Source organism: Chelonia mydas, chromosome 7 (assembly GCF_015237465.2).
Source record: "Chelonia mydas isolate rCheMyd1 chromosome 7, rCheMyd1.pri.v2, whole genome shotgun sequence".
In the NCBI taxonomy this organism is placed as follows: domain Eukaryota; kingdom Metazoa; phylum Chordata; order Testudines; family Cheloniidae; genus Chelonia; species Chelonia mydas.
Window position 1 is genome coordinate 112,922,794 of NC_057853.1, and position 26,574 is coordinate 112,949,367.

Here is a 26,574-nt window from a genome sequence, read left to right on the forward strand (position 1 = left end):
CCGCCGCCCCCCACCCCGAGCACCCACAGAGGCCCCTATGATCCACCCCCCCCAAACACCCGCAGTGCCCCCCCCCAGGCCGCCCCTCCCACCGAGATTTAGTCAGGGGTATATAGTACAAGTCATGGACAGGTCTTTGGACACGGGCTTTGAATTTTTGTTTACTGCCCATGACCTGTCCATGACTTACTAAAAATACCCATGACTAAAATGTAGCCTTACTGATTAGCGTGTTACAAGTTTTCAAATGATGCCTCATGTGACATGCCTTGTACAAAGTTTATTACAATTGTGTATAGGGTGTGAATACAGGGGTGCATTCTGTCCCCATGGACTGGGACTAAAACCAGGGTCCTCTCACTTCAACAAAAGGCAAGAGGCTTTTAACACCAGAGCTAAGGGAGATGATCCTCTTACTAGTATTACTAATAAATCCATTATCTCTGTGTGGGTCAGCCATGACAACAACAACACGACACAGACATGCACACAAAGCCCGCATACCAACTGAACAATAAAATGTTAAATTAGTAAATTTTAAAAGGGTGAAAGACAGTTAAGAACTATGCAGTCAACTACAGAAGCCATCAGGGTCTCCTTCACAGAAGTGAACTTGCCAGATCCCCAGAAAAGCACTATAGCCCAGCCAGTCTTCAAAAACAACACCCACTGCAAAAGACCTTTCTAACTTTCAACTAGTCTCAAACATTAGGCAAAAATCAAGCAAGCAGTGACAACCCAGATCCAGCTAAACCAATGGCAAAACTCCAAGGATTCCCCCGCTCCCCGTGCTCATTCTAAAACACTTCTATTTTCAAAATTGTAGAAAATGGTATTGTCCTGTCTAATTAACATAGCCGATAAAAAAGCACAACACTAGAGTAACTACAACATTTCCTCTTTACAGCGATGTCTGAGGCTTTTTGTTAATAAAACAGTTTTTACCATATAGCTTTAGTTTTTTCAGCGTGATTTGCCTTGTGTTCACAACTGATGTTTTCTCACTTCATCTTGATTTTTATCCCATTACGTATAATTAATCCAATTTGGAAGTGACAACTATTTCAGAATGAGTTATACCACTGCAAGGGTCATGGGGAAGCATCCCCAGTTTGAGTGAACTATATTACTTCAAGTAGCCCTCCTACTATTCATTCACTGTGCATTACTTCACATCTGGATTGTTACTCTATCTGGTTACCTGTGCGCCTTCCACTGCTCCAGGTTCATCCTGACTGGAGACACCTCCCCCCCCCGCTTTGTTTACAATTCACTCATGTCAGGGTCACAGACACCACTTCCTCATGATCCCATCAGGAGAGGGATTACTTGCCCTCGGGGTAGAGAAGCAAATTCAGTCTCATCTTTCCAGTTGCTGCCAGAAAGCAAAGATCTACCATTAGAGCAAATACTGGAGAAGGGGTGTTCCCAGACCACACCATCAGGGAAAGCCAAAAAGCTGCAAAAGAATTGCAAAGTCACCAAAGACAAACACCAGACCTCCAGTAACAGTCCTAGCACATGTGCATACTCTGAGGAGCTGGACGTGATTTTTGCCTGAGATGCCATCACAGAATCCCAGTAAATTTTGGACAGTTTGGCCATGATCTGTGATGAGGCAGAAACTTTTCAAAAGCCATACAGCCAACCACAGACCCTGACCAGGAGCAAATGAACCAGACAGCCAAGATCTCTTCAGTATGCTTGAAAACCAGCTGGAGAAGCCAGTGACGACCCAGTCAGAGACATAGGAGGAAGGCTGTCCGCCTGCAACTGAGAAGACCTGGATTCAATTTCTGCTCCACTACAGACTTCCTGCGTGACTTTGGGCAAGTCACTCAGGGTATCCTCTACACTGTAAAAAAAGATCTGGGCAGCAAGTCTCAGAGCCCAGGTCAGTGTCCTCGGGCTCAGACTGTGGAGCTAAAAAGAGCTATGTAGATGTTTGGACTCCAGCTAGAGCCTGAGCTCTGAAACTCAATAAAGGGAAGGGTATTGAATCCCAGGCTCCAGTTCGAGCCTGAACATCTACACTGCTATTTTTAGCCCTACAGCCCCAGCCCAGGACAGCTGAGCCAGGCTCTGAGACTCACTGCCACAGGTCTTTTTTTGCTGTGTCAATGTTCCCGAAGTCACTTTGTGCCTCAGTTCCCCATCTGTAAAAATCACTTTCCTACTTCACAGGGGTGTTGTGAGGATAAATACATTGAAGAGATTGTGAGGTGCTCAGATAGTAAAATAACTGGGGCATAAGATACCTCATGAGACCCAGACAAAAACAGTGACAATGCTGGGTAGGGAACGGCATCCAAAAAAACCCTTAGTGGGCTATACCACAATTATCTGTCCTCTGGGTTCCTATAGCCCCTCTAAACCAGCTTTTTCTTCCAGGGACTGGTTGCACATTACTGGTTCTGGTGGATTTTACAACAAAGGGCAGTCACATTCCACCTCTGGGCAACACCTTCCGTCCTCTGCTCACTCTGCTTTTCTCTAGCCCCCACAACATGCCCAAAACAGTGCCAGGCTGGAGAATTAAAAGTAACCTCCTCCCCTCACCCAGTCTGCCACACAAATATATTTAATCTGGTGCTTCCAGAAAAGGGCACTATCACTTCCCTTCCCCATGCACCTTGATGTTTCCAATCCATAGTCTTCAACCACCTCTGCCTGTCCTTCTAGAGCTGAGCAAGATGGTGACCAAGCAAAGAAAAAAAAACAAAACACAAAACACATTACACCAGTGCAGTTTTATTGTAGCCAAAAACATAGCAAGGAATATACCAGTCAAAAACGCACTTAAGACCATAATTTGATCATGACCTTGAGCTATGTTAGATTTTAATACACGTGAAGTTAACCGAGGTAGGCTGGGCATTTGAGATTAGAGAGGTTCTTTTAGTCATTTCATATTGCATAGATTCTATAAGGTATTGTGGTTGCAAGTGTTACAAAAGGCATCTCAAGCACTCACTAGTTGCAGGACATAACATTATTAAACTCACTGTAGTACATGCACTGAAGCTGCAAAATCCTATTTATTTCACACAGCACTTTGCACTGATCAGGCAGTATTAAAATGAGAAGTTTAGGTAAAGATAGCAGTCTAGTTTGGTGCACACGTTACAAGATAGTGCTGACTTCCGAGTGCAACCCATATAGATAGTGTTTCCCTTCCATTCCAGCTGTTCATAATGTTCTGAAGTCTCTCCACTTCCTACCCTTTGGAGAGGCTCTCCCTTGCTCTCACAGCTGTTGTGCATTGTGCAAAAGGCAGATCTTTCTCTCAAGCATCCAGCCTTGTCATGAGTCGCTTCCACCTTCCTTTTGGTCTTCCAAATGCATACTCCAGTCATTCTGCAGCTACTCAGGGTATAGTTAAGCAGCTCCTTTCTCTATTCAAGTGTCCAGTAAAAGGATTAGCAAACCATGGAAGCGAAGGGTGAGGTGGGTCTCCCAGCATAACAGACAGAATTACAATACCATTAACGCCCATAGTGGCTTTGGAAGAAAAAATTCATTTCATTACAAAAAACAGGGAAGTTTCTAAAGATCCTGGCCCCGCGGCACTTTCCAAACTATCCTACATTATGGTTAACAAGCCTGCCATAATGACCAAGAAGGCCTTGTATAATCATGGATAACTTTCTCTTTCTGTTGATTAATTCCAATGCCTGGTGGTGGGGTCAGGCATGTGGCTCCCATCAATGGCCCTTATGCAATATGGAAACCACAAGTGTTCAAAGCCATCAATAATAAAAATAATCTCCAAGGTTTATTATCCAGGATAGTAGCATCCTCTTAATAACAGCATACACTTCCATGACTACCACACCAGCAGTAGATTTACCAACACCAAATCGGTCAGCTTCTGACCACCAGCAATCGGGGTGTTGAGGCTTCCAGACAGTGATGGCCACATGCCATTCCACACCGAGGAAGTCATTGGTGATCCAGCATTGCAAGCTGAGGATAAGGTCTGTGCAGGTTTCCAGAAAAGTGGCCTCTGCATCCTACAGTTCTGCAGCCACTGCTGGTCAACCCAAGTCTGCAAGAGTGTCCTGTCTCACCAGTCAGTACAGGCTGTCTGAGCCCAGAAGTGGTGCTCTACTGAGTAAAGCCAATTCAGGAAAAGATCATGTAGAAGTATTGGCCAGGTTTCACCCTCTTGCTCCTCCATCAGCATCCGCACGACATCATGGTGGTTCCTGTGGTGACATCTCCTCCAAAGCCTGCATGAATTCCAATACATCTGGAGCACCCTGTTTGCATTAATGATGGTCAGAATCATCATCCTCAGCAGTGCTTTCTTCGTGCTGCCTGACAGCAGTTTGAAAAAAAAATATATTTTTTTTTTAAACTCAGTTTGAAAATGATGCTGGCAAGATGTCTATTGCCTCCACTGCCAACCACATGCAGATAAAAATCAACTGTGTCTCATTTCTGTGCACACACAATCAGCACCATTATAAGGATTTCACAATGCATACAAGACATTTACATGGAAAATGCAAGTGATGTCAAAAGAAATTAAATATACTAGATTAGGGACATTTCTCAACCAATATAATGGTCTCCATTTAACTTTTGTTAACAATTGGCTTTCACCAGTCAGCTTGCTCTTTAACTTCTTAATTACTCTTTACTAATAAAAGCCCTAAATGCTTAAAGATTTTACAATAGGTTTTCTAATAATGTTAATCCTCTATCACGAATTTTAGATTGTGAACAGTAATATTTCACCAAGAAAATCTTAATTTGAACCAGAAGTTGCTTTGATTTTTGTAATTTTATAATGTCATTGGTGAATGGCTGGAAAAATACATTAATCTTCCTGGTAATAAGGTCAGTTGTTCAAATAGAAAGAATACATAAATGACAAAGTCATTTTAAAATGAAGTTTTACCCTGAGAAGTGACCAAAGAAGAAATCTGCTCCCTGAATGTATTCAGGATTGTATCTGCTTAGTAAGACATGTTTTAAATCACATTTTACTCCCATCTTATTCTGTTCTCTCAAATTCTTATGATGTACCTAACACCATCATAGCCCTGCAAAGGCATCACATCTATAAGAAAGAGGGCTGTCTGTCTGTAGGCTCAGGAAAATAATGCAAAACCAGTTTACATGTGGGAAGTAGTCTTCACTTAGAGTTGCTCATGCCAAGCCACTGGCCAGGTGGCCTGGACAAGCTTAAGTACTACAATTCTTAAAAAAAAAAAAAAAAAAAGATTTTAAATAAAAGTTTGAGTCCTACCAAAAATGACAATTTAGGCCCTCCCCTTCCCTTCCCCCATAACTAGCAAATAGGTAAATAGATTTTTCAAGTCCTGAAATAACTAATCCTTACAACTCCCAAGTAAAGAAGGCAAGCAGGATTTCCTCTTTCATTTAATACAAAAGAAAAAAGCACACCCAAAGAAAACTGAAGAAGAGGTTGAGAGACTGTTTGCCTACAAATATATAGCATGCCAGGCAAAAGTATTAGAACTCAGACAACAGACAGTGTTGAAAGCATGTAATGGTTTTAGCACCTAGATGCTAGAGCTCTAGAAAAGCATCATCAGTCAGGGATATTCTCCTTTGGCTCAAGCAGCCAAACTGCTATTAGTATGTTTTTGATTCACATCCTAGGAGGGACAGAGTTCTCAGACACTAAGGAACATTAATAAAACATGTGAAGCCATCAGCTTAATTTCCTTAAGACCTGCTGGGGCTTCACAGAAAACCTATTTAGAAGTCACTTCCCTGATCCAAATTTTCCGGGGCTTTTTTAACGCAATTTGCCTTCACAGAAGATATTTCTTCCTCACGAAGTCTTTTGTTCCTATGGCTTGTTGGTTCCATAATACCACACAGCCTTTGTTAAGTTCCCAGCTGGGACACTTGTGTATTGTGACAATAAGGACTGTTCGTTGAGTCATCCTTCTAAATGAAACAATAGTATCCCAACATCTGCTAAATTCTTGAATGCTGAGAAAAAATTAACCAGAAGTTCTCCTATTCAAATCAATTCAAAGGGAAGCTTCTAGCAGGTCCATCTCGTGCAGCAGAAGGAAACAAGGAGGTCAGCAGGATTCAGGAGCTCTGCCATATAAAGGAAATTTGTATTATGCAGAAGCAGCACTACTGCACCCCCCACCCCCATCCTCTTGCTTTCAGAGTGGGGGAGAGGGCCATTTGCAGTCTTTCCCAAAAGCCTGCTGAAGCACACCACCTCACATGTATCTCTCCTCACCTTTTCGTATTCTTTTTAGTTGAACAACTGACATTATGCTAGGAAGATTAATGTATTTATCCAGCCAGTCTCCAATGATGTTATGCAATTACAAAATATCAAAGCAATTTCTTGTACTGTGGTAGTATCTACATAGCATCCAATCACAGACTAGGACCTTATTGTGCTAGATACCGTACAACCACAGAGCAATGCCTTTTTAAACAACATACTCTATATCAGCCAGAAAGTTATGGCCCATTATGGAGAAGATCAAATGATATGCTTGCCATGGACCCTTCTGCTAGCTTTTAAAAATCTGTGCATCCATGGTTACCAAAATACCTTTCCACTTGTGACCAGAGTGCAAACTGAGCTACTGTCCCCTTCCTGAGCCTGCAGACAGCGCTCCAGTGCATCTGCTGCTGCTCAGACCTCCGCCCACCAAAGGAGAAGACGTTTCATGTTTAGCAGTCCCTTACTAGCTACGGTCTGACAAAGAAAGGAGGACGCTCCCATGCAATATTGGGGCAGGTCCTGATACGAACCCCTCGTCCCTCCGCGCGCTGGAAGGCGGCCGGTGCCTCACCCGGGCAGGAGCCCCAGACCCTCTCAGATAACGAGGTGTCCGGGATACGTGCCCGGCACCTGCCATAGGGGCTGGAAAGAAGCTGGGTCCCTCCCCTCCTACCCCCCTCACGCACACGCCAGCCCACCCCCGGCACCCCGCCCTCACACCCCCCCCCCCGTCTTCCCCTACTCCCCGCCCAGCCCCCCCCTCCCCGACTCCCTGCCCCCCGCGCACCCAGCCCCCTCACTCACCGCCCAGCAGCTTGGGCACCTTCCCGATCCTGCCCGTGATCTCCGCTGTCAGCACCGCGAAGTCCTGCTCGTAGCCCTCGAAGTCGGAGGACATGGTAGCGCCAGACGTCCGGGCCCGGAGACGGCAGCGGTAAGGAGAAGCCGGCCTCAGCTGCTCTGGGCCAAGGGGCTTCCGCGTTGTGCCTTAGCCAAAAGCGTCCCTCCCGGCATCGGCAACCCCCGACCATGGTTCCGACCCTGACCCTGACCCCGCCCCGATACCGCCTTCCCCTGGAGCGCTGAGAGCTGCCCATCCCCCTCCCGCTTGCCCGCCGCGTCCCCGACCCAGGCCCAGGGAATAGTCTTCCCCTCAGGGGGCCACGAACTGCGTCCGGAATCAACATCGGCAGGAGAGTTTCCCAGGGGACCCACTTCTGAGCGCAACCGCCAGGGCCGGAAAAAAAAGAAGTGAGGGCGGAAGGGAAGAGTCTTACTTCCGGGTCGAGTGAGAGCGCCCCCGGAAGTGTTTAGAAGCACTCAGCGGGGCATGGCTTGGCCGGAGCTTTCGGAGGGGCTGAGGTGAGCAGCGGGAGGCGGCTGGGGAAAGAGGCTACAAGGGGATCCGGGGCTTGCGGCGGGAGGGGAAGGCTGCTCGGGGTGGGGAGCCTGCTGCGGGGGGGAGGGGAGGCCAAAGGGGTGTCCAGGGCTGGAGGGGGAGGGGTGGCTACGGGGGGAATCCGGGAATGAGCGCGGGGAGGCCCCAGTCTGCTCCCTGCTCTGGGCTGGGCTCACGGCGGTTCGCGGGAAACGCAGTTCTGCTTTGCTGGGCTCGCGGGTGTGAGGGGAACGCGGGGCGGGCAGGCCGGCAGGCCCTGCGGTGGCGGCCCCCATTGGATGTGGGAGCCAGAGTTGGGTGCTCAAATGTCTTCTCCCAATAGTCTGACCGTAGCATCTGGAGAAGGTAATCCAGCTCTCTGGTCTCGGAGCAGGACAGGCTCTGCTGAAGGCCTGCTGAATGCTGCTGCTTATTGTCGCTCTTACTGCCTCTTCTGGCTCTTCAGAGACCGCTTCCCTTCAGTAGAAATGCTGTCAGTGGCTGCTGGTCTCCTGCTGTATGTGCACTGAGCTGTTAATCCTGTGATGTGGTTCTCTTGTGAGAACTTCCAGTTATCCCAAATGACTGGTGTGGTGTTTCATGATTTTAATGGATATTATTGCAATTTATAAGTATAAAAGAGACACCTATTCAAGGATCTGGGTACTCTCTCATTAATATCACAATAAAATCAAAGCAATGTGAAAGTAATCATTTCATAGGAACTTGGTTTAAGTGACAACACAACTCCCTGGGCTGTGCATTGAATTCTTTCATTGCACTTGACTTACAAAACACATTTTGTTTTCATTTATTTTGAAATTCTATTTCTGTGTTTCTAGGTCAAGTAGAGAACCAAACTGTCCTCTTGAGATGGATGTGAAGAGCTCTTACAACTGATGACTCTTCCAAACATTAGAAATGTCTAGATCACAGCTAACTATCTGGTATTTGGAGGCATGACCATTACTGGAGATATGAAAACTTATGACAAATGGAAAACTGTAGTTAAAAATAGGAACGTTGAATATTATTTGAAATAGGAAAATACTCTTCTTCAAAATGGGTGCACTGTGTTCAGTTATCAGGTTTGAGAATCTCCAGGAACTGAAGAGACTCTGTCACTGGGGCCCCATCATAGCCCTTGGTGTGATAGCAATATGTTCTACTATGGCTATGATAGATGCTGTTATGTGGTATTGGCCTTTGGACACAACAGGAGGAAGTGTGAATTTCATCATGCTCATAAACTGGACTGTCATGATTCTTTATAATTACTTCAATGCCATGTTTATTGGCCCTGGATATGTTCCTTTAGGATGGAAACCGGTAAGGAAACAAAATAAACTTTCACTAATAGTTAATTTTCATGATGAAATCTTAATATTAATCTTTGCTAGGAGTCTGGCAATACAGAAATTAAACTCAAACCTCGCTTGCCTTGTCAGCACAGATTAATAAATTCTGTGAAAGTAGCATGTTGTAAGCCAGCAGTGTCAAACTCATTGGAAGGACAGGGCTGGATTCCATTTCAATACAATAAATGCGTTGGTGTATAAATTCAGGATCGTATACTATTCAAAATATGTTATAGAAATTTCTCTGATGTCAGTAGGAGGTTTCCACAGAGATCAAGGAAGAGAATATGATTTTATGTAGTAATTAAACATTTGATTGTTATTTCTTGTCTTTTTGGTAAGTGCTTTCTTGTCATATTGCTCAGTGAGAAAATCTGTCCTTTGGGCATCCGCTAGCTCTGCCTTTTGTTTCTCTTCCTTCACCATCAGCTTTTCGGTTTCTACCCTCTTCTCTGTTCTTGTGTCCGAATTTCCTTCGCTCCAGCAACTCCCAGTTTCCAATCCAATGTGCTTCAGTCCCACCTTTTATCCCCATTCCATCTACTAAAATGATGAGTGGTTAAATAATTCATGTTGACTCTGCAGTGTTGTTGTTGGCTTTATTGTTGATACTTCAGTCAGATTAATAGGGAACAGTGGTGTTCTCTGAATCATTGTTTCAGGCTGTTTGCACACTCATGCAGACGTCACTGTATCTATTACACTTGGTTCACATTTGGAAGATTATCTGCAGTCATGAAGATTAGAAAACTTAGCTTTAATTTTAAAAAAAGAAGTTAGATTCTGGTGAATGTGAATATGTTATGTGGGCCATATAAATACATCAGGTGGGCTGGATCTAGCTCCATGGCCATATGTTCAACACGCTTCTATAAGCTAAGGTAGGAGGTTGCATTTCTTTTGTTCTCAGTTAGTCCTCAAGCTAATTGAAAAAGTATTCACACACAATCGAAGGGCAGAGGTACAACTAGGGTGGCCGGGGCCTGTTTTCAACTGGGAAGTCCAGTCGAAAAGGGGACCTGACAGTGTCCTGTCAGATCTACTGACCAGACACTTGAAATCCGGTTACTGCAGGTGGGGAGGTGCCAAGTCATCACCCACGCCAGCCCCTACTTAGCCAGGGCTGCCTCATACCTGTGTCCGGTGGCTGCAGCTCCCAGCCTCCACTTCACAGGTGAGTTCCTCCCAACCAGGACATAGGTGTGGGAGAGAAGCGAAGAGCAGCGAGCGATGCGGGGAATGGGGAGCAAATGAGGGTAGGGCCTCAGGGGGAAGAGGCAAGGCAGGGCGGGGCCTCAGGGAAAGGCTAGCGTTCAGTTTTTAAATATTACAAATTTGGCAACCCTAGGTATAACGTTTGAAGGCAGTGGACCAGAATCTTATTCACCAGTGTGCCCGTGGGGTGGCCATGGTTCTGGCTTTACAGTGCTTTTCAATAGAAAGGTGAGGGAGGGGGACCCTAAAGCTGCCCTAACAGGGTAGCTGGGCATTCTACTTTATATAGGGAAATCACAGGCTTTATGCCATCCCCCTTCTAGCCCCTCCTCTTTCTCTAGAGAGCATTTTGGGTTGACAGGGAGGTTGGCTGGAACTCCTTGCACTCTTGATCACTGGTAGCATAAAATACCCTTACAGGCCATTACCAGTTGGCATAAATTAGAGCAGCCCTAGGGCTGCTTTAACCTCCTTCGGGGTCCGGATTGGTCCAGAGCTGAGAGAGGAGGGAGAAAAACAGAGATATAAACAGAAGCAAATTTCTAAGGATTCAACGCTGCCAGTTGTTCCACGCACGTTGACCTGCGCAGAAGCCTGTTTGTGCAGAGTAATTTGCAGGGTGAGGGCCTACATTTTTCTGGCGGAAATTTATTTCTTTTGTAAAGCATTACAATTAACAAAGAGTTAATTGGAATGGTAGCCAAAAGTTTTGTTGCTTTCTCTCATACACCCTTCTACCTACCATTTTTAAAAAGGGTGGAGACCAACCACACCCAGACAAAGCAAAGCACAGATGCATCATAGTCAGTATGAAAGTGCTAAGGCATACTCTGCTAGTGGAATTATGTATTTGTTTCTGATATGCCTCTTCTTATGCTTAAAGGAAAAATCTCAGGACTGCATGTATGTCCAGTACTGTAAAGTGTGCCAGTCTTACAAGGCACCACGTTCACACCACTGCCGAAAATGTAACAGGTACAGTCTTCCTTGTGTTCCTTTTTGTTCTTGGCTTAAAGCAATTTATGATTTTAATGGTGAGTTATTCATGTTTACTGTTTGGAGTATTGCACTGTGTGTAGTGCAGGAACTTCCATTTTTACAACAGTGTGCTGGTTTCCAATGTCAAAATACACTGCTTGAAAATGGAAATGAATTTCTCTTACTGTTCTGACAATAGAGAGCATATATGGTTAAAACAGCCATCTTTAGATATGCTTATTTTTTTTAATTTGAATATTAGTTCCCATTAAGAATTTTTTAAATTGGAAAGTATTTGGATAGTGGGGTAGGTGGGCAAAAGCATCTGGGAAACTTTCATCTCTTGGTGAGCCTCTCCCCCCACCCCCCCCAAAAAACCCCAAACATCTACTTTTCATTTACTTCAGGAATGCTGATTTGAGTGAGGGCCTAATTCTTCCATCTTTATACCTGGATAAACTGTTATCTTTAATGGGAATCTTGGGCTGGAAGTTTGTGAAATCTTTGTCAGGAAACAAGAGCTAATTTTTTTTGTAAGCATACCCAAAAACCTGCTGGTTCAGCATAATAAACCCATTGTATAAACTTTCTAAGTCACAGTGAACTGCCACTTCATAAATCTTTCAGTTGCTTTGTTTCAAGTTTAAATAGTTTTGTCAGAGCACAAATAGCTGCACTGGATGGGAATGTGGCTTGAAAGATGCACAAATACTTGTAGCCATCTGCAGTGCAGTATGTATTTACAGTTCACTTGTTTAGCTCAGCAGTGCCTGATCTGAAAGCCATTTGAGCACATAAAAGAAGGAAGTTACAGCATACCCATAGATTTATTTCTATTAACGTTTGCTGCGTTAAATTGAGTCCATTTTATCAAGGCTGTGTTGAGCTCCATCATTGTGTGCTTTACAGGAAGTAAGGAGTCTGAAACTGAGGGACATAATTGTATGTACATTAGTATATGATTCCTCTTTTAAAAAACTTAAAATCAGACTCCTGTCTACAAGTTACTGTTTTTTCCAAGAACGATTGATTGTGAAAGAGATGGCAGAAGTTTAGTAGTATTCGCTTGAACTATGAAGTTCTGTTAATAGTTAAGCTTTCACAAAAGAACATGGTTGAAGAATTTAGACAATCAGTAGAGCATACTTAACTTTTTCATAGCTTGTGAGTAAACTCTAAACCTTTCTAAGGTAAGGGGACTAGCTGCAGAGAATTGACTATGGTTCTCAAACTAATTATCAGAATCTGTTTCTTTTACACTGCTGAAGTATATTGGTCTGTTAGAGCCCAGTCCATCACTCTGAAACCTGGTTCACACACACAGTTTCAATGATACATATAAAAATCACACTTATAATTGTCTTGCATAATGACAGGTTTCAGAGTAGCAGCCGTGTTAGTCTGTATTTGCAAAAAGAAAAGGAGTGCTTGTGTCCCCTTATAGACTAACAAATTTATTTGAACATAAGCTTTCGTGAGCTACAGCATTGAATGAGTTAAAGCATAGCATCCGATGAAGTGAGCTGTAGCTCACAAAAGCTTATGCTCAAATAAAGTTGTTAGTCTCTAAGGTGCCACAAGTACTCCTTTTCTTTTGACTTATAATTGTATTTCCTTAAGCTGATGCAACTTTATGTATGGACATTCTTATAGCAGTTTAATTTGTATCTGTAGGCACAAGCTAAACCAATATAACCCATTTTAAACTGATATATGAATGCCTACAAGGATTTGTATTCATTTAACTAAAGAGCGTTTTAAACTAATTTTAACTTAAATCAGTGCAATTTGTGTGTGTGGGTTTTCCAGAAGCTTTTAAACTAAACTTAAAGGGACACTGTAATTTTGAAAATGACACTTCCATATGCAAATTTTATATCTACTGTTCTTACAATTAAGCTTACAATCTAGCTGAAAGAGATTAAAGAAAAATGTTTTTCCCCTCTGGTTTTTCAGATTGTTTACTTTGGGTACTTGTATAGTCCACTATTTTGTTGATGGTGGCACTATTGGCTCTTCAATGTGGTATTTACCAGCAGCAGAGCTGAAAGCAAAAAAACAGCAAGTGGGATCGTGCACAGAGAGAAAGAGGAACTGGGAAGGGCAGTGCCTGGGGATGTCCTGTGTGTCCTGGGGATGTCCTGTGTGGCTCCTATAGACGCTTCTACCTCTGCAGAGGAGTTGAAAAATCCTTTTTGTTTTTTTTTAAGAGTTCTAAGCCATAAAGGTGCTCTGTTAGAAACTGATTATTGTGAAACTAGTTATCATTTAATAATTAAAGTTCTACCTTTAAATGAAAACAAAAAAGAAATTGCGAGGGGGTGGGGGGGAGCTATGCATCCTTTAGCTGTTTACTGTCATATCCAGGTGTTTGGTGTAAATTCAAATATGATCAAAATTAGAGAAGCAGCCAGTACATATGAGGATGGAACCAAACTGCAGTGACCTGAACAGATTAGAAATGTGGGCACTTCAGGCAACATAGAGATCTAGTACACACCTAGGGAGGGGAATTAAAGATACAGAATAATGCATCCAACCGAACAGCAACACCCATTGCTTTAAAATTGGTTTATTTTCATTTTTACTCTTCTAATAATACCTTTTTCACATAATCAAAAATTGGAGCTGTCACATGGAAAGCAGGGAGTCAGGACTCGGGGGGGAAAGATGGAGACTGTTTCATGGATTGTCTTTTAAAAAATTGAAAACCAGAGGGCTGGATGATCAACTAAATCTTCACCTTCTCTAATTTCTATGATTCTAGGCTGTTTTAGAGGAAACTCAAGTAGGCTTTAACGTATGGAGGGAGAGTTGCCAGAAATTTAATTTGCTTTTTATTTAAGTACTTCTGATATATAGTCCAGTGAAATATCATTAGAGTTCTTGAATGATAACAGTAAATTTTTTTTATTCTTAGGTGTGTGATGAAAATGGACCATCATTGTCCGTGGATCAATAATTGTTGTGGGTATCAGAATCACGCATCCTTCACTCTGTTTCTCCTTTTAGCTCCACTTGGATGTATCCATGCTTCTTTCATTTTTGTTATGACCATGTACACTCAGCTTTATAACAGGGTAAGAAAATACATTTGAATGTTCAAAGCATTGTTTAAAGTAAACAGTGGAAGTAAAGGTGCCCCAACCCTCTGTAATCTGTCCTTTTTTCTGTCATTCCTCACAGTCACTGTGTTTTCCTCCCACTTTGTTTCTTTATTGACTGGATACAGCTTCTGGGTAGCACTTTTGGGAGTCAGGTCATTTTTTGCTTTATGCTTTGGAGGGTGACCAGGTCAGTCATCTTTTGCTTTTTTTCTGCCTGTTGCCAGAAGTCAGGAGATTTTTCCCTTGTGTTCAAGAACAGACTAGATTGATTATCTCAGGAACAGTCTAAGACTGAAAATAACCTAAAGCAATTTAATTTAAATCAAGAGAAGTTCAAATAAAAAAGCAGTATTTGCCATGGAATTCTTCCCTTTTCACAGAATTATGTTTCCAGTTCTAAGCTTTCATTTTAAAACACAGTTTAGTGTTTAGTGCGTGGTTGTGAAGAAAAGCTTGAAAATACCAGTTGAGTGTAACTGGCAAAAGGACCTCTGCTGAGTTTGCAGACAACGCGAAGCAATAGCATGTAGATGTGTGACCTGCCCCCTTCATCATTTTAGGTTGTTTTTTTTAAACCTATAGGTGCAAACCTGTGCCATATTGTAAACAGAAAATGTGTGGACACCATAATACTTATCTGAAGTTATCAAAGAATTTCTACTAGTGTGCCACAGAATTTAGAGAATTTGTTGTAGAATTTAGGACCAGCTTGCTATGGAGTCCACAGGATAGTGAGTGTATGTAGTTCTCTAGAGTATAAGCTTTTAATCTAACAAAGACCTACTTCTGGCAAAGAACAAACGTGTGAAAAAATTTGAGAAAGTCTACGCGTGTGTCTTTTAGGAATCACTGTTACTGCATTAAAAATCTTAGCAGAGGCTTGAAGTCAGGTTTCTTATTGGTAACTTGTTTTGTTTCAGGCATTGGAAAATAACAGCAATTTAATCATATTTTCCATTAATAGATATCTTTTGGGTGGAGTTCTGTAAAGATTGATATGAGTGCAGCCAAAAGAGACCCACTTCCTATTATTCCTTTTGGATTGTCTGCATTTGCTGCATCTTTATTCGCGTTGGGACTGGCATTAGGAACAACCATAGCAGTTGGTATGTTGTTTATTATCCAGGTGAGTTTAACAGCTTTTGTCACAAACAGCTAAAGGCTGTAAGATTTACTGGGGTGGCTATTGATGTAAATTGATGAACATAAGAATTACCATACTCGGTCAGACCAATGGTCCATCTAGCCCAGTATCTTGTCTTCTGGCAGTGGCCAATGCAACATGCTTCAAAGGAAGTGAACAAAACAGGGCAATTATCAGGTGATCCATCCCCTGTCGTCCAGGCCCAGCATCTGGCAGTCAGAGGCTTAAGGACATCCAGAGCATGGGGTTGCAACCCTGACCATCTTGGCTAATAGCGATTGATGGACCTATCCTCCATTATATTATCCTCCATTATTTAATTCATTTTTGAACCAGTTAGAGCTTTGGCCTTCACAACATCCCCTAGCAATGAGTTCCACAGATTGGCTGTGCATTGTGTGAAGTAGTACTGCCTTTGTTTCTTTTAACCTGCTGCCTATTAATTTCATTTGGTGACTCCTGATTCTTGTGTTATGTGATGGGGTTAATAACACTTCCTTATTCGCTTTCTCCACACCATTCATGATTTTATAGAGCTCTATCATATCCCCCCTTACTCTTCTCTTTTCTAAAATGAATAGTCCCAGTCTCTTTAATCTCATCTGGAGAGAGATTTTGTTACCCTTCTCTGTAGCTTTTCCATTTCTTATATATAGTTTTTGAGATGGGACAGCCAGACCTGCATACAGTATTCAAGGTGTGGGTGTACCATGGCTTTATATACTGGCGTTATGATATTTAGTGTATTATTATCTATCCCTTTTTTAATGGTTCCTAATGGAAGAGGAGGAACAGAATTTAGCATTAAAATTAAAACTGTTTCCAACTTTGTGTGCAACTCTTCTTTTAATTTTTCTTTTTGCGCTGTTTCATTTCCTTCATTTTCTCCCTCATTCCTTCTATCATTTTTTTTCTTTCACTGAAGAATTTAGGGAGTGTAATCTAATGGGTAGAGAGGATTTGGGAGTCAGAATTCCTGGGTTCTGTTCCCAAAAAAGTAAATCAGTTAACCTCTCTCTGTCTCAGTGACCCCATCCTTGAAATAAAGATAATAATGGGTATTGTGGTGATTAATTTTTTGTTTTTCAGGTGCTTTGAGATCTTCTGATAGGAGTGGTACAAGTACAAAGTATTACATTTTAGGCCTCCCCTATTATGCACAATATACCTTTTTAAGAGTATGTCTACATTGCAAGTGAAGGTATGATTGGAGCTGGGGTAGGCATATGCAAGCTAATTTTAGAATAACATGGATAACTAGAGTAGTGAAGATATGATGGCATAAGCTTCAATGTGCGCTAGAAACCCAAGTACGTACCAGGGTTCCCAGCGGGCATATACTCGGGCAGCTAGCCCATGCCACCACATCTTCACTACCATGCTACAATCACACATCCACCCTATAAGGATGGGATTAGAAAACATTTTATTCATGCTGAGTGTTGATATTTGTAATATTTTATAAATTGCTATGAACTTTTAACCTAAACATTTTCCGATGGTGTTGGAATGACTGTTAGTTAAATGAAGTACTGTTTGCCCGGTTGATGTACTTCCTAGATGTAGTCCATGCCAACTTCCTTTAATTCTTTTACTTTTTTTAGATGAAAGTCATTCTGAGGAATAAAACTTCAATCGAATCATGGATTGAAGATAAGGTAGGCTTTAATTCTAGTATACCCTGCAGTATATTCTATCATGACACTACTGCACAGTATATTCATCTCTTTTTTATTATTTTGCACCTCTGACTTTAAACCAAGGTATTGTTGCACTGTAAAACATTGTTTCAAGTCACCGCAGATTTAAGCTTGCCTACAAAACACAGTTGGACCCAAGAGTCACTGAAACATACCTAAATAGAAGACAAACTCTCCTATGCCCCTTTTATTTGGGACGTAGGAGATGAACCTGGAAAATAAATGATTTCCGTTTGGACAGTTGCACTACCTGAAGCGTGTGGCTCTGTATCTGGAACTAAAGATGACCTTCCTCAATTATCTCTTTATCCAGGCATGCCACTTTGTTGTCACACGCCCTCACCCATTCTGGCATCGGGGCCACTTTTGACCTCATCTAGGAGATAAGTTAAAACAAGTATTTTTGTGCTTTCTTTTATGACTACTTCATTCAGTATGGAAAGCCCTCCCTAAACTAATCCATAAGGCCATTACCTTCACCGCCTTTAAATCCCTCCATGAGACCCACTTTTTCTATAACACCTAACAAGAAATCAGCCAACTAACAACAGCTAAAATGTGAGGATGTCAGTGATGGTGATACTTTTTTTAAAAAACAACATAAGTACTTGGAACCACCAAACTGTGCACCTAACTGACCTATTATCATCGTCTTTCCACCTCCTCTTGTTTGTCACATTCACTTATTTCTTGTCTTAAATGGAACTGTAAGCCCCTTAGGACAGGGACTGTGTGTTACCATAGTACCTAGCACAATAAGGCCCTACATGTTTGCACAGAAGCTAGCACAATTGGGCCTTAATCCTAATTTGAGTCTTTCAGCGCAACCACGGTACAAATAAAAAATGAGGCTCCAAGTCTGGCAGCTTCATATTAAAATGAAGTAGAGAACCGCCTGTGTGCTTCTGTGTGCAAACACAGAGTCATAGTGGTAAGACTCTCTGCAAGTACAGATTGTACAGTTTTCATAAAGTAGTAATATGTTCCTGTTGAAAACTACACACCCACAGAAATGTGTTTAAATTTCAAACTGCCCAAACTGTGCAGTATTAAATATATTTTATCCTTCTGTGACTACCACTAGATGTCACTATTACTTAAAGAATTAAAAGTCGTTAGATAATAAAAGAGAAAATTTAGAATGTACATGTATGTGAAATCATTTGAGAGGTGTGGACATTATTTCAAATAATACCAAACTGCACACACATCATGAAAGTTATGATATAATCTGAAAAGTCCATGAATTCTAAGTTATGCAACACATTGTACCAAGTTTTGAAAATTGGCCAGACATCAGCCTTTTTAAAACTGGCTCACACTATGGTCCAAATATTTGCTTATCAGTGACGTATCTAACTGACGCTATTGCTAGGTGTCATAGGGTAACTGGCCCCTTTAAGAGAGGGCGTAGGGTCCCGTGCACCGTTGACTGATTATCTGCTGCCCAGTTGAACTTAAGGGAAGGTGCCTGGGCCTTACAAAAAGGGAAGTGGTTGCAACCAGGGGAAAAGGGAAGAGAGCTGCTGCTGAAAAGGGCTCAGCAGGGAAGCAGCTGGGGAACCTGTTGGAGGACTGGCCTGAGAGTCCAACGAACACATGCCCAAGAAGGGGGCCTGTGCACCCCGCTGACTGCATGCAGAGGGCCTGAGCAGAGCCTGGGAGCGGGCTAATAACTGTGCCTAATGGAGAGGCTTGGAGCCAGACTCAGGCAGGAGGTGGGAATGTGCCCTACTGCCAGGAGCTGGGACTGGACAACCGGGTGGAACACTCAATATATGCCCTGTTCTGTTCATTCCCTCTGAAGCATCAGGCTCTAGCCACTGTCAGAAGACAGAATATTGGGCTAGATGGATTATTTGTCTGACCCAGTATGGCCATTTTCATGTTCAGTGGGAGACTGGGATGGAGGAGACTTTACTGTGGAAAGAAAGCAGGTTTGTGACCAGACATAAGCCCCTGTGGATTATTCCTGGGAATCTGTGAAGGGAATGAGGCAAGAGCCTCCTTGCACGTCTGCCATGCTGTGTGGGGGTGTGTGTGCGCGCGCATGCATGTGCATGCATGCACCCGGTGACTGTACGGATACTATAAAAGAGTAAAACACATTCCAAAATACAACAATTATTGTATACGAGGCTATAAAATGTCACAAACTAGGGAAACTCTAGCAGGATTTCACGGTCTCTCTCACATTCTTGGCCTTATGGCACTGTAGGGCCTGTACAACCCTACTCTTGGCACACTTAGTTTTTGCTGTCAAGTCATGTTGTGTGGTGGGGTTTTTGTTTTTTTTTTTTAATGTCATGTATGTGTTTTCTGTGTGCAGGCCAAAGACAGAATCCAATATTACAAAACGGGAGAGATCTTTATTTTTCCTTATGACATGGGAAGTAAATGGAAGAACTTCAAACAAGTGTTTACGTGGTCAGGGATTCCTGAGGGAGATGGCCTCGAATGGCCAGTAAGAGAAAGCTGTCATCAATATACTTTGACAGTAAGTATTCTTCTCAGATCTTGCCACTATTTTCCACTTACACACACACACACCCCTCAGATGTCTGCTTACCTTCACACATTATGAATCTGTTTTTAAATAACCCCACACAAAGCTAACTATATCACAGATACAATGGAAATATAAGCTCTGTCAAATCCTCCCCCAGCTGTAATATAGTAGATTCAAAATGGTTAATTTTGTGTTTAAGAACTTTAAATGCCCATCATACGACTTCATGTTTGCTGTTAAGTGTCGCTATACTTGACTTTATTTTGCATGGATTAAATCTGTTTCTATTTTTCATTTAAATTGAGTTCCTACTGAAAAAATGAATAAAAGGTGTGCGTGAGTTTTTTCTTCCTACCCTCAGTTTTCTTCCAAGAAATGTTAAATGTAGCAGTTCCAGCTGGCTTAGTCGTCATTGCCCATCTAACTTGTGTGTGTAACTTTTCCTCACAATTCCAGTACATCCTATTCAGATTTCTGCGGCGTCTCCAATTGAACTGTTTGGTCAGAGAAAATGGATATAGAAATAGGGTGTCTAGTGTAAAAGTATATCAAAAGTTTTAGAAGACCTTTATTTTTCTTATAAATGACTACTGTATTCGGTAAATAAATCTTTAACTTTTTGCCTTGTATACCTTGATGAAACTTGAAATATGCTGTAAACAGTATAACAGATTTATCAGTGCAGAATAATATACCATTTATTTTCATACTTCACACTTTTATATAAGACTTTTGATTAACTCAGCCTCACTTAACAAAAGTGTGTTGTTGTTGTTTATTTTATTTCATAATCTGATTAAGGAAGCATCTCTTCATTTATATCTTATTATCCTAATTTAAATTACCCTGTATTTTAAATTGCTCAGCCCTAGGAAGCAGTATCTGCTAACAATGTAATTCACTCTTTCACTGCTGGCTTATCTTTATAGCTATAAATTATTCTTTTTGCTACTACTAAAACTATCATGTAGTATTTGTTTTGCAACATTTTAATATCGACATCTCATTTTAACATAATGGAATAAATTGTAAATTTTGTCCTTGTGAATGCTAATGGATTGACAGGCACTGACCGTATTAATCCATTAAAATAGTTATAGCATGGATATCAGCAGTGTAAACTTCCTGTGCACCTCTCCTTTAAAGTGCCTCTACCCTGTTATGAAGGGACTTCTAGGCGGAAGTTCAAGTTCTTGGTGTCTGCTAAGACAGCCATCAAAAGTGACAATTGCCTGAGGAGCTACTCTGGTTTTATTATTTGATACTAAACACTTTCTTTGCCTCTACACTGACAATAAAAGCTAACCTCTCCAGTATTTACTTAGAACAGGTGTAGGTAAAGCAAGTGGTACTTATAATTGCAAACTAGTATGTCCCACTATGGATCAGTTTTTAAGCCTGGGGGGTGTGACAGGGTCAGGCCAGATGGCTACAGGAGAGTAATAGAAGGCAGATATATTAGCCCCAGGTTAAGTAGTCCCTTTTCCCTGGGTCAGGTAACAGGGAAGGTTCCAGAACAATCAAGAACCTTCTGGAGACAATTAAGACAGACAGCACTAGGAGCTGAGAGTGAGAACGCGGACTGTTGGAGGACTGAGAAGTACAAGCATTATCAGACACCAGGAGGAAGGTCCTATGGTGAGGATAAAGAAGGTGTTGGGAGGGGGTCATGGGGAAGTAGCCCAGGGAGTTGTAGCTGTCGCACAGCTGTTCCAGGAGGCACTCTAGACAGCTGCGTTCCACAGGGCCTTGGGCTGGAACCCGGAATAGAGAGCGCGCCCAGGTTCCCCCCAAACCTCCCAACTCCTGGTCAGACACAGGAGTTGACCTGGACTGTGGGTTCACGAAAACGGCCAAACTGAGGGCTGTCGTGAAGCTCCAAGGTGAGCAAATCCGCCAATAAGCGCAAGACCCACCAAGGTAGAGGAGGAACTTTGTCACAGGGGAAAGAGCGCTTAAAATGAGTCTATTAAATAAAGCAGGCATGCAATCCAAAGGATCCCTTTGGTAATCTAATTGTGAGAATCTGGAAATATTCAGATGCTGTGGGGATGAGTGTGGTATAAGAACTTATATAGAATAGAAACTCCTTTAAAAAGTGGAAGTTAAATCCTGGTGAGGACAATAGAAAGGAGCATAAACTCTGTCAAATGAAGTGTAAAAATACAATTAGGAAGGCCAAAAAAGAATTTGAAGAACATCTAGCCAAAGACTCAAAAAGTAATAGCAATTTTTTTTTTAAGTACATCAGAAGCAGGAAGCCTGCTACACAACCAGTGGGACCAGTGGATGTTCGAGATGCTAAAGGGAGTACTCAAGGATGATAAGGCCATTGCAGAGAAACTAAACTAATTCTTTGCATCGGTCTTCATGGCTGATTCTCAAACCTGAGCCATTCTTTTCAGGTGACAAATCTGAGGAACTGTCTCAGATTGAGGTGTCATTAGAGGACGTTTTGGAAGAAATCGATAAACTAAACAGTAATAAGTCACCAGGACCAGATGGTATTCACCCAAGAGTTCTGAAGGAACTCAAATGTGAAATTGTAGAACTACTAACTGTAGTCTGTAACCTATCATTTAAATCAGCTTCTGTACCAAATGACTGGAGGATAGCTAATGTGATGCCAATTTTTAAAAAGGGCTCCAGAGTTGATCCCAGCAAATACAGGCCGGTAAGCCTGACTTCAGTATTGGGCAAACTGGTTGAAACTATAGTAAAAAAACAAAATGGTCAGACACATAGATGAACGTCATTTGTTGGGGAATACTCAACGTGGTTTTTGCAAAGGGAAATCATGCCTCAGGAATCTACTAGAATTCGAGCAAGTCAACAAGCATGTGGACAGAGGGGATCCAGTGGATATAGTGTACTTAGATTTTCAGAAAGCCTTTGACAAGGTCCCTCACCAAAGACTCTGAAGCAAAGTAAGGTGTCATGGCATAAAAGGGAAGTTCCTCTCATGGATTGGTAACTGGTTAAAAGCTAGAAAACAAAGGGTAGGAATAAATTATCAGTTTTCAGAACGGAGAGAGGTAAATAGTGTTGTCCCCCAGGGGTCTGTACTGGGACCAGTCCTGTTCAACATATTCATAAAGAATCTGGGAAAAGGGGTAAACAGTGTAGTCGCAAAATTTGCAAATGATACAAAACTACTAAAGATAGTTAAGTTCCATGCAGACTGCAAAGACCTACAAAAGGATCTCTCAAAACTGGGTGACTGGGCAACAAAATGGCAGATGAAATTCAATGTTGATAAATGTAAAGTAATGCACATTGGAAAACATAATCCCAATTATACGCATAATCAAAAAACAGTCAAAAAACGTGAACTGAATGTTGGGAATCATTAAGAAAGAGATAGATAATAAGACAAAATATCGTATGGCCTCTATATAAATCCATGTATGCTCACATCTTGAATGCTGCATGCAGATGTGGTCGCCCCATCTCAAAAAAGATATATTGGAATTGGAAAAGGTTCAGAAAAGGGCAACAAAAATAATTAGGGGGTATGGAACTAAAACTAAAGCCAAGGCCCAGTCTTCTTGATTGTTCAGTAAGTGTGCTTCCTTTTGGACCGGTAAATGTCATCTTCTGCATTGTGAATGAAAATGGGTTTGGGATCAGACTTTTTTAGTTCTTGTGCACATTTATTATAATCTGTTAACTAATGGATGGGTTAACTATTTGATGGCTAAATGTCAATAGTGCTAACTAAAGGAGGTGTTCAATTTGGTGACCCGGCATCACTGAAGTCAACTAGATTTTGTTGTTCATTGGAATGAACAACAAATGGGAATGGGAGCAGGCCCTTAGACACAATATTGATAGAGAAAAGGAAAGTCCATGAAGGTCTCAGCTCTTAAATCCAGCTTTACCCCACAGATAAAGCTTTTAAAGCAGAGTGTCCATAAATAGACTTTAAATGGGAGGAAATAGATTTCAGGGTACTATTTAGTTTGTATTTAAAATTGGTAAGTGCTCTTATACTAAATGCCGCCTTAAACTCCTGTTTATAATCTTTTGCAGATAGAGCAATTGAAACAAAAAGCAGACAAGCGAGTAAGAAGTGTAAGTATTTCTGTATTGCTTGGAGTCTAACATGTTTCCCATGTTAATAAATGTAAGTTATTACTGGTATACTAGTTCTTGGTAAAATGGAGCTTTAATACTACCCATCCAGTTTAACACTTTGGAAATACAAATTTTGATTTCTCACAGAAACAGAGAGCTGCAATCCTATTTAATTCAAATATTGATCTCATTTTACACTAAATTCTTACTCTCTAGATTATATTCGATAAGCAGCAGAGTCAAGTACTATATACCCAAGGCACACAAATGCATCCATGACAATACAAGATAAGGATGACTCCAATCTTTTTTTTAAACGGTTAACATAGACTTTAGAGCGGCTGTGACAGTAGTTGTCATTACACATCAGATTCTCAGTATGCTTGAATTGATTTTAGTATGAAATTAAGGCTAATGGAAAAGTGAGACTGACAGCAAAGGAGTGACTTCTTGCACTACAACACGACTGTGATCTCTTTAAATTGGCAGGTGCGGTACCGAGCAGTAGAAGATTACAGTGGTGCCTGCTGCCCTGTGACTAAAGGTGTTAAAACATTCTTCACAACCCCATGCACTGAAGAACCAAGAATTGCACTGTGGAAAGGGGATCTGATTTTGGCCACTAGAGGCTTAAAGTTAGTGGCTTTATACATTTAAACTTGATGGAGAGAAGTTTGTGCGACTTAGCCCTACTGTCTAATGAATATATTTGCACCTTTTTCAGACACTGGATGTATGGAGACAAAGTTCTTGACTCAACTTCTGACGGTACAAAGCAATTACTTTTAATTATTTTTCAAGAAGCAAATCTGTGTTATAGTTTTAGCAGTAGAGTCTAGGTTGGTGCACTGTGCAAGGATAAAAAACATAAATTAGATAATTCCATTAACGAAAATATGGTAAGTAGTAAATATTAATCCTCAGAATATAGCACTGACATACATTCAGCTGCAAAAAACACCCAGCAAACCGATCCAACTTTTTTGACTATTAACATCTGATAGGTACTCCAGGTTTTATAAAGGAATAAAGTCTGTAGTTTCACTCTGTTTAATAAATTCTACAGAAACATATCCTGGATGGTATTAAGAGGCTCATTCTGTAATTTGGTAAAACCCTATTAAACAGAGATTTGATGAATATATCACTGCATGTTTCTCCGAACAAAAAAACCCTCACTGTTGTCATGGTTATCATTTTATTTCTGGTATTTAGAGGGCAATGATTTGTAAACCTTCTAAATAAATAGTTTAGTTAAAAATATATATATACCAAATGCAAATAGACTGCTCCAACATCTGGAGCTTGTTAGTGTCCCTGAATCAAGACTGATTCTAAGTCCATGTCTTATGAACCATCATAACTATAAACAGTCTTAATTCTACAGAAAATTAATTTCTAACAAGTTGTATCAGATTTTAGAGTGAGGTAGTTCTGACTGTCATCTTGCTATACGTAACTCCATTTGTACTTAAATTCCAATGACTTTTTTTAGCAGCTTCTATCTCAAACAGTTAGGAATTAATACTTTATAATGGAAAAGCAGCTTCAGAATAGAAATGTCTAAGTTCCAAATGTTGGCTGCTCTGAATCAGACTGGAAGCAAGGAAAGATGGGGATAAGTTATGATGATGTGTGCCTTTCTTGGAAGGTTTGAGACTGCCTAGGGCTAGACATGCTTTGGCATGTAACTCCAGTAAACTTTTCCAAACACTGATCCTAAGCCAGTCATCAGAGTGAGTAATGTCAAGTCCTGCATTTTGAGGATTACATGATGTTTATCCATTAGAATGAATACACAGGAGGATCCCTGGTAAATGCTATATTATAGCTAATTGATATATCTTTTCTTACCACCAGCTGGAATGAGAGTCAGAGGCTGGTTCCCAAGGAAATGTGTGGAAAAATGCCTGTATGACTCTGAAATGGATCAACCATTGGATGGAGAGAAGAAAAATAGATAGCTGTCTCGTCACCTTTATGAATAAATGGAAATGTTCCTTTCAGACCACAGTCCTTTACTTGAAATCTTCTGTATATTACTTTAGACTTATGCAGGAAATATGGTGTGAAAGTGACTTCTTTTTCTCATAATTAAAGGGTACCCTAGTGCCATGGTTTGCATATATTTTTATTAATGTTTTTATAACTGAAGAAGCCATTCCACATAGATGCCTTTGAGATACAAAGGTTTTTCCACCGTAGGACAGATTTGATTGTGTTTTCTTTACTGTTTAAATGAAGGATTTTTTTAATTGCAGACTGAGGGACCTTTTATTTCTAAATTTTTCCACAACAGTATCTGTGGCTAATGCATGCCGCTTTTCCTTTGTATATTACTTGGCCGTGTGTCCCAAGTGCCCCCTGAAAGCTATAGAGTAAACTTTGAATTCAAATGCAAGTATGATTTGCTACCCGTGACTTTTAATAACGTGACTTTTGTCAATCACAAATAAACAATGTGTATTCTGTAGATGTGTATTCTGATTGTGCATTTAAATGTTTAAAATGTCACACTGGTCAATTTACAGGTGCAAAAATGGGAAAAGATTGGGATCTGAAAGGAACTTACAGTGATGAAGCTTTTAGAGATAGGAAGATCAAGAATTGAAACATTCTCCACTACTAACTTATCAATGTCCTCTGTATACTCTGGTAAGGGAGCAAAGTCCACCTAATTAATGGCACAGTTACGGAGTTAGCAGCACCTCTGTTTCCTCTCTGGTCGGAGCACCCACCACAGGGGCCGGGCCTTGTGCCCTTACTTGTCTCAGGGTGGAATTTCATAATTCCTTCACTCCTAGGCTGGGGCTGGGACCGGGACCACTGCCCCGTATAGATCAACTGTTTATCAGCCTGCAGGGCAACAGGTT

General features: G+C 41.4%; 2 protein-coding genes across 23 annotated transcripts in view; one reads left to right on the top strand and one right to left on the bottom strand.

Moving 5' to 3' along the window:
- Window positions 1-7,305, bottom strand: part of VTI1A (vesicle transport through interaction with t-SNAREs 1A) — a 356,187-nt gene extending 348,882 nt beyond the window's left edge. For 9 of the 21 annotated variants that reach the window (XM_037904208.2, XM_043551805.1, XM_043551803.1 and 6 more), the window contains exon 1: window positions 7,040-7,243. In XM_037904208.2, coding sequence (XP_037760136.1) covers window positions 7,040-7,133 — 94 coding nt within the window. In that variant the 5' untranslated portion in view covers window positions 7,134-7,243. Of the gene's footprint in view, window positions 1-7,039 lie in introns of all 21 variants that reach the window. The other 12 variants (XM_037904214.2, XM_043551808.1, XM_043551807.1 and 9 more) reach the window with 8 other exon arrangements.
- A 108-nt stretch (window positions 7,306-7,413) lies between these two features.
- ZDHHC6 (zinc finger DHHC-type palmitoyltransferase 6) lies at window positions 7,414-26,174 on the top strand. 2 transcript variants are annotated; one of them, XM_037904584.2, is made up of 11 exons: window positions 7,414-7,597; window positions 8,456-8,942; window positions 11,070-11,161; window positions 14,085-14,244; window positions 15,236-15,397; window positions 17,020-17,073; window positions 19,445-19,612; window positions 23,657-23,698; window positions 24,191-24,336; window positions 24,426-24,469; window positions 25,562-26,174. In XM_037904584.2, exons 2-11 carry the CDS (start codon window positions 8,676-8,678, stop codon window positions 25,663-25,665), a joined length of 1,239 nt encoding a protein of 412 aa, XP_037760512.1. In that variant the 5' UTR covers window positions 7,414-7,597; window positions 8,456-8,675; the 3' UTR covers window positions 25,666-26,174. The 2 variants fall into 2 exon arrangements, with proteins under 2 accessions (XP_037760512.1, XP_043407735.1); XM_043551800.1 differs by lacking the exon at window positions 17,020-17,073 and having other exon boundaries at window positions 7,445-7,597.
- Window positions 26,175-26,574: the final 400 nt, after the last annotated feature.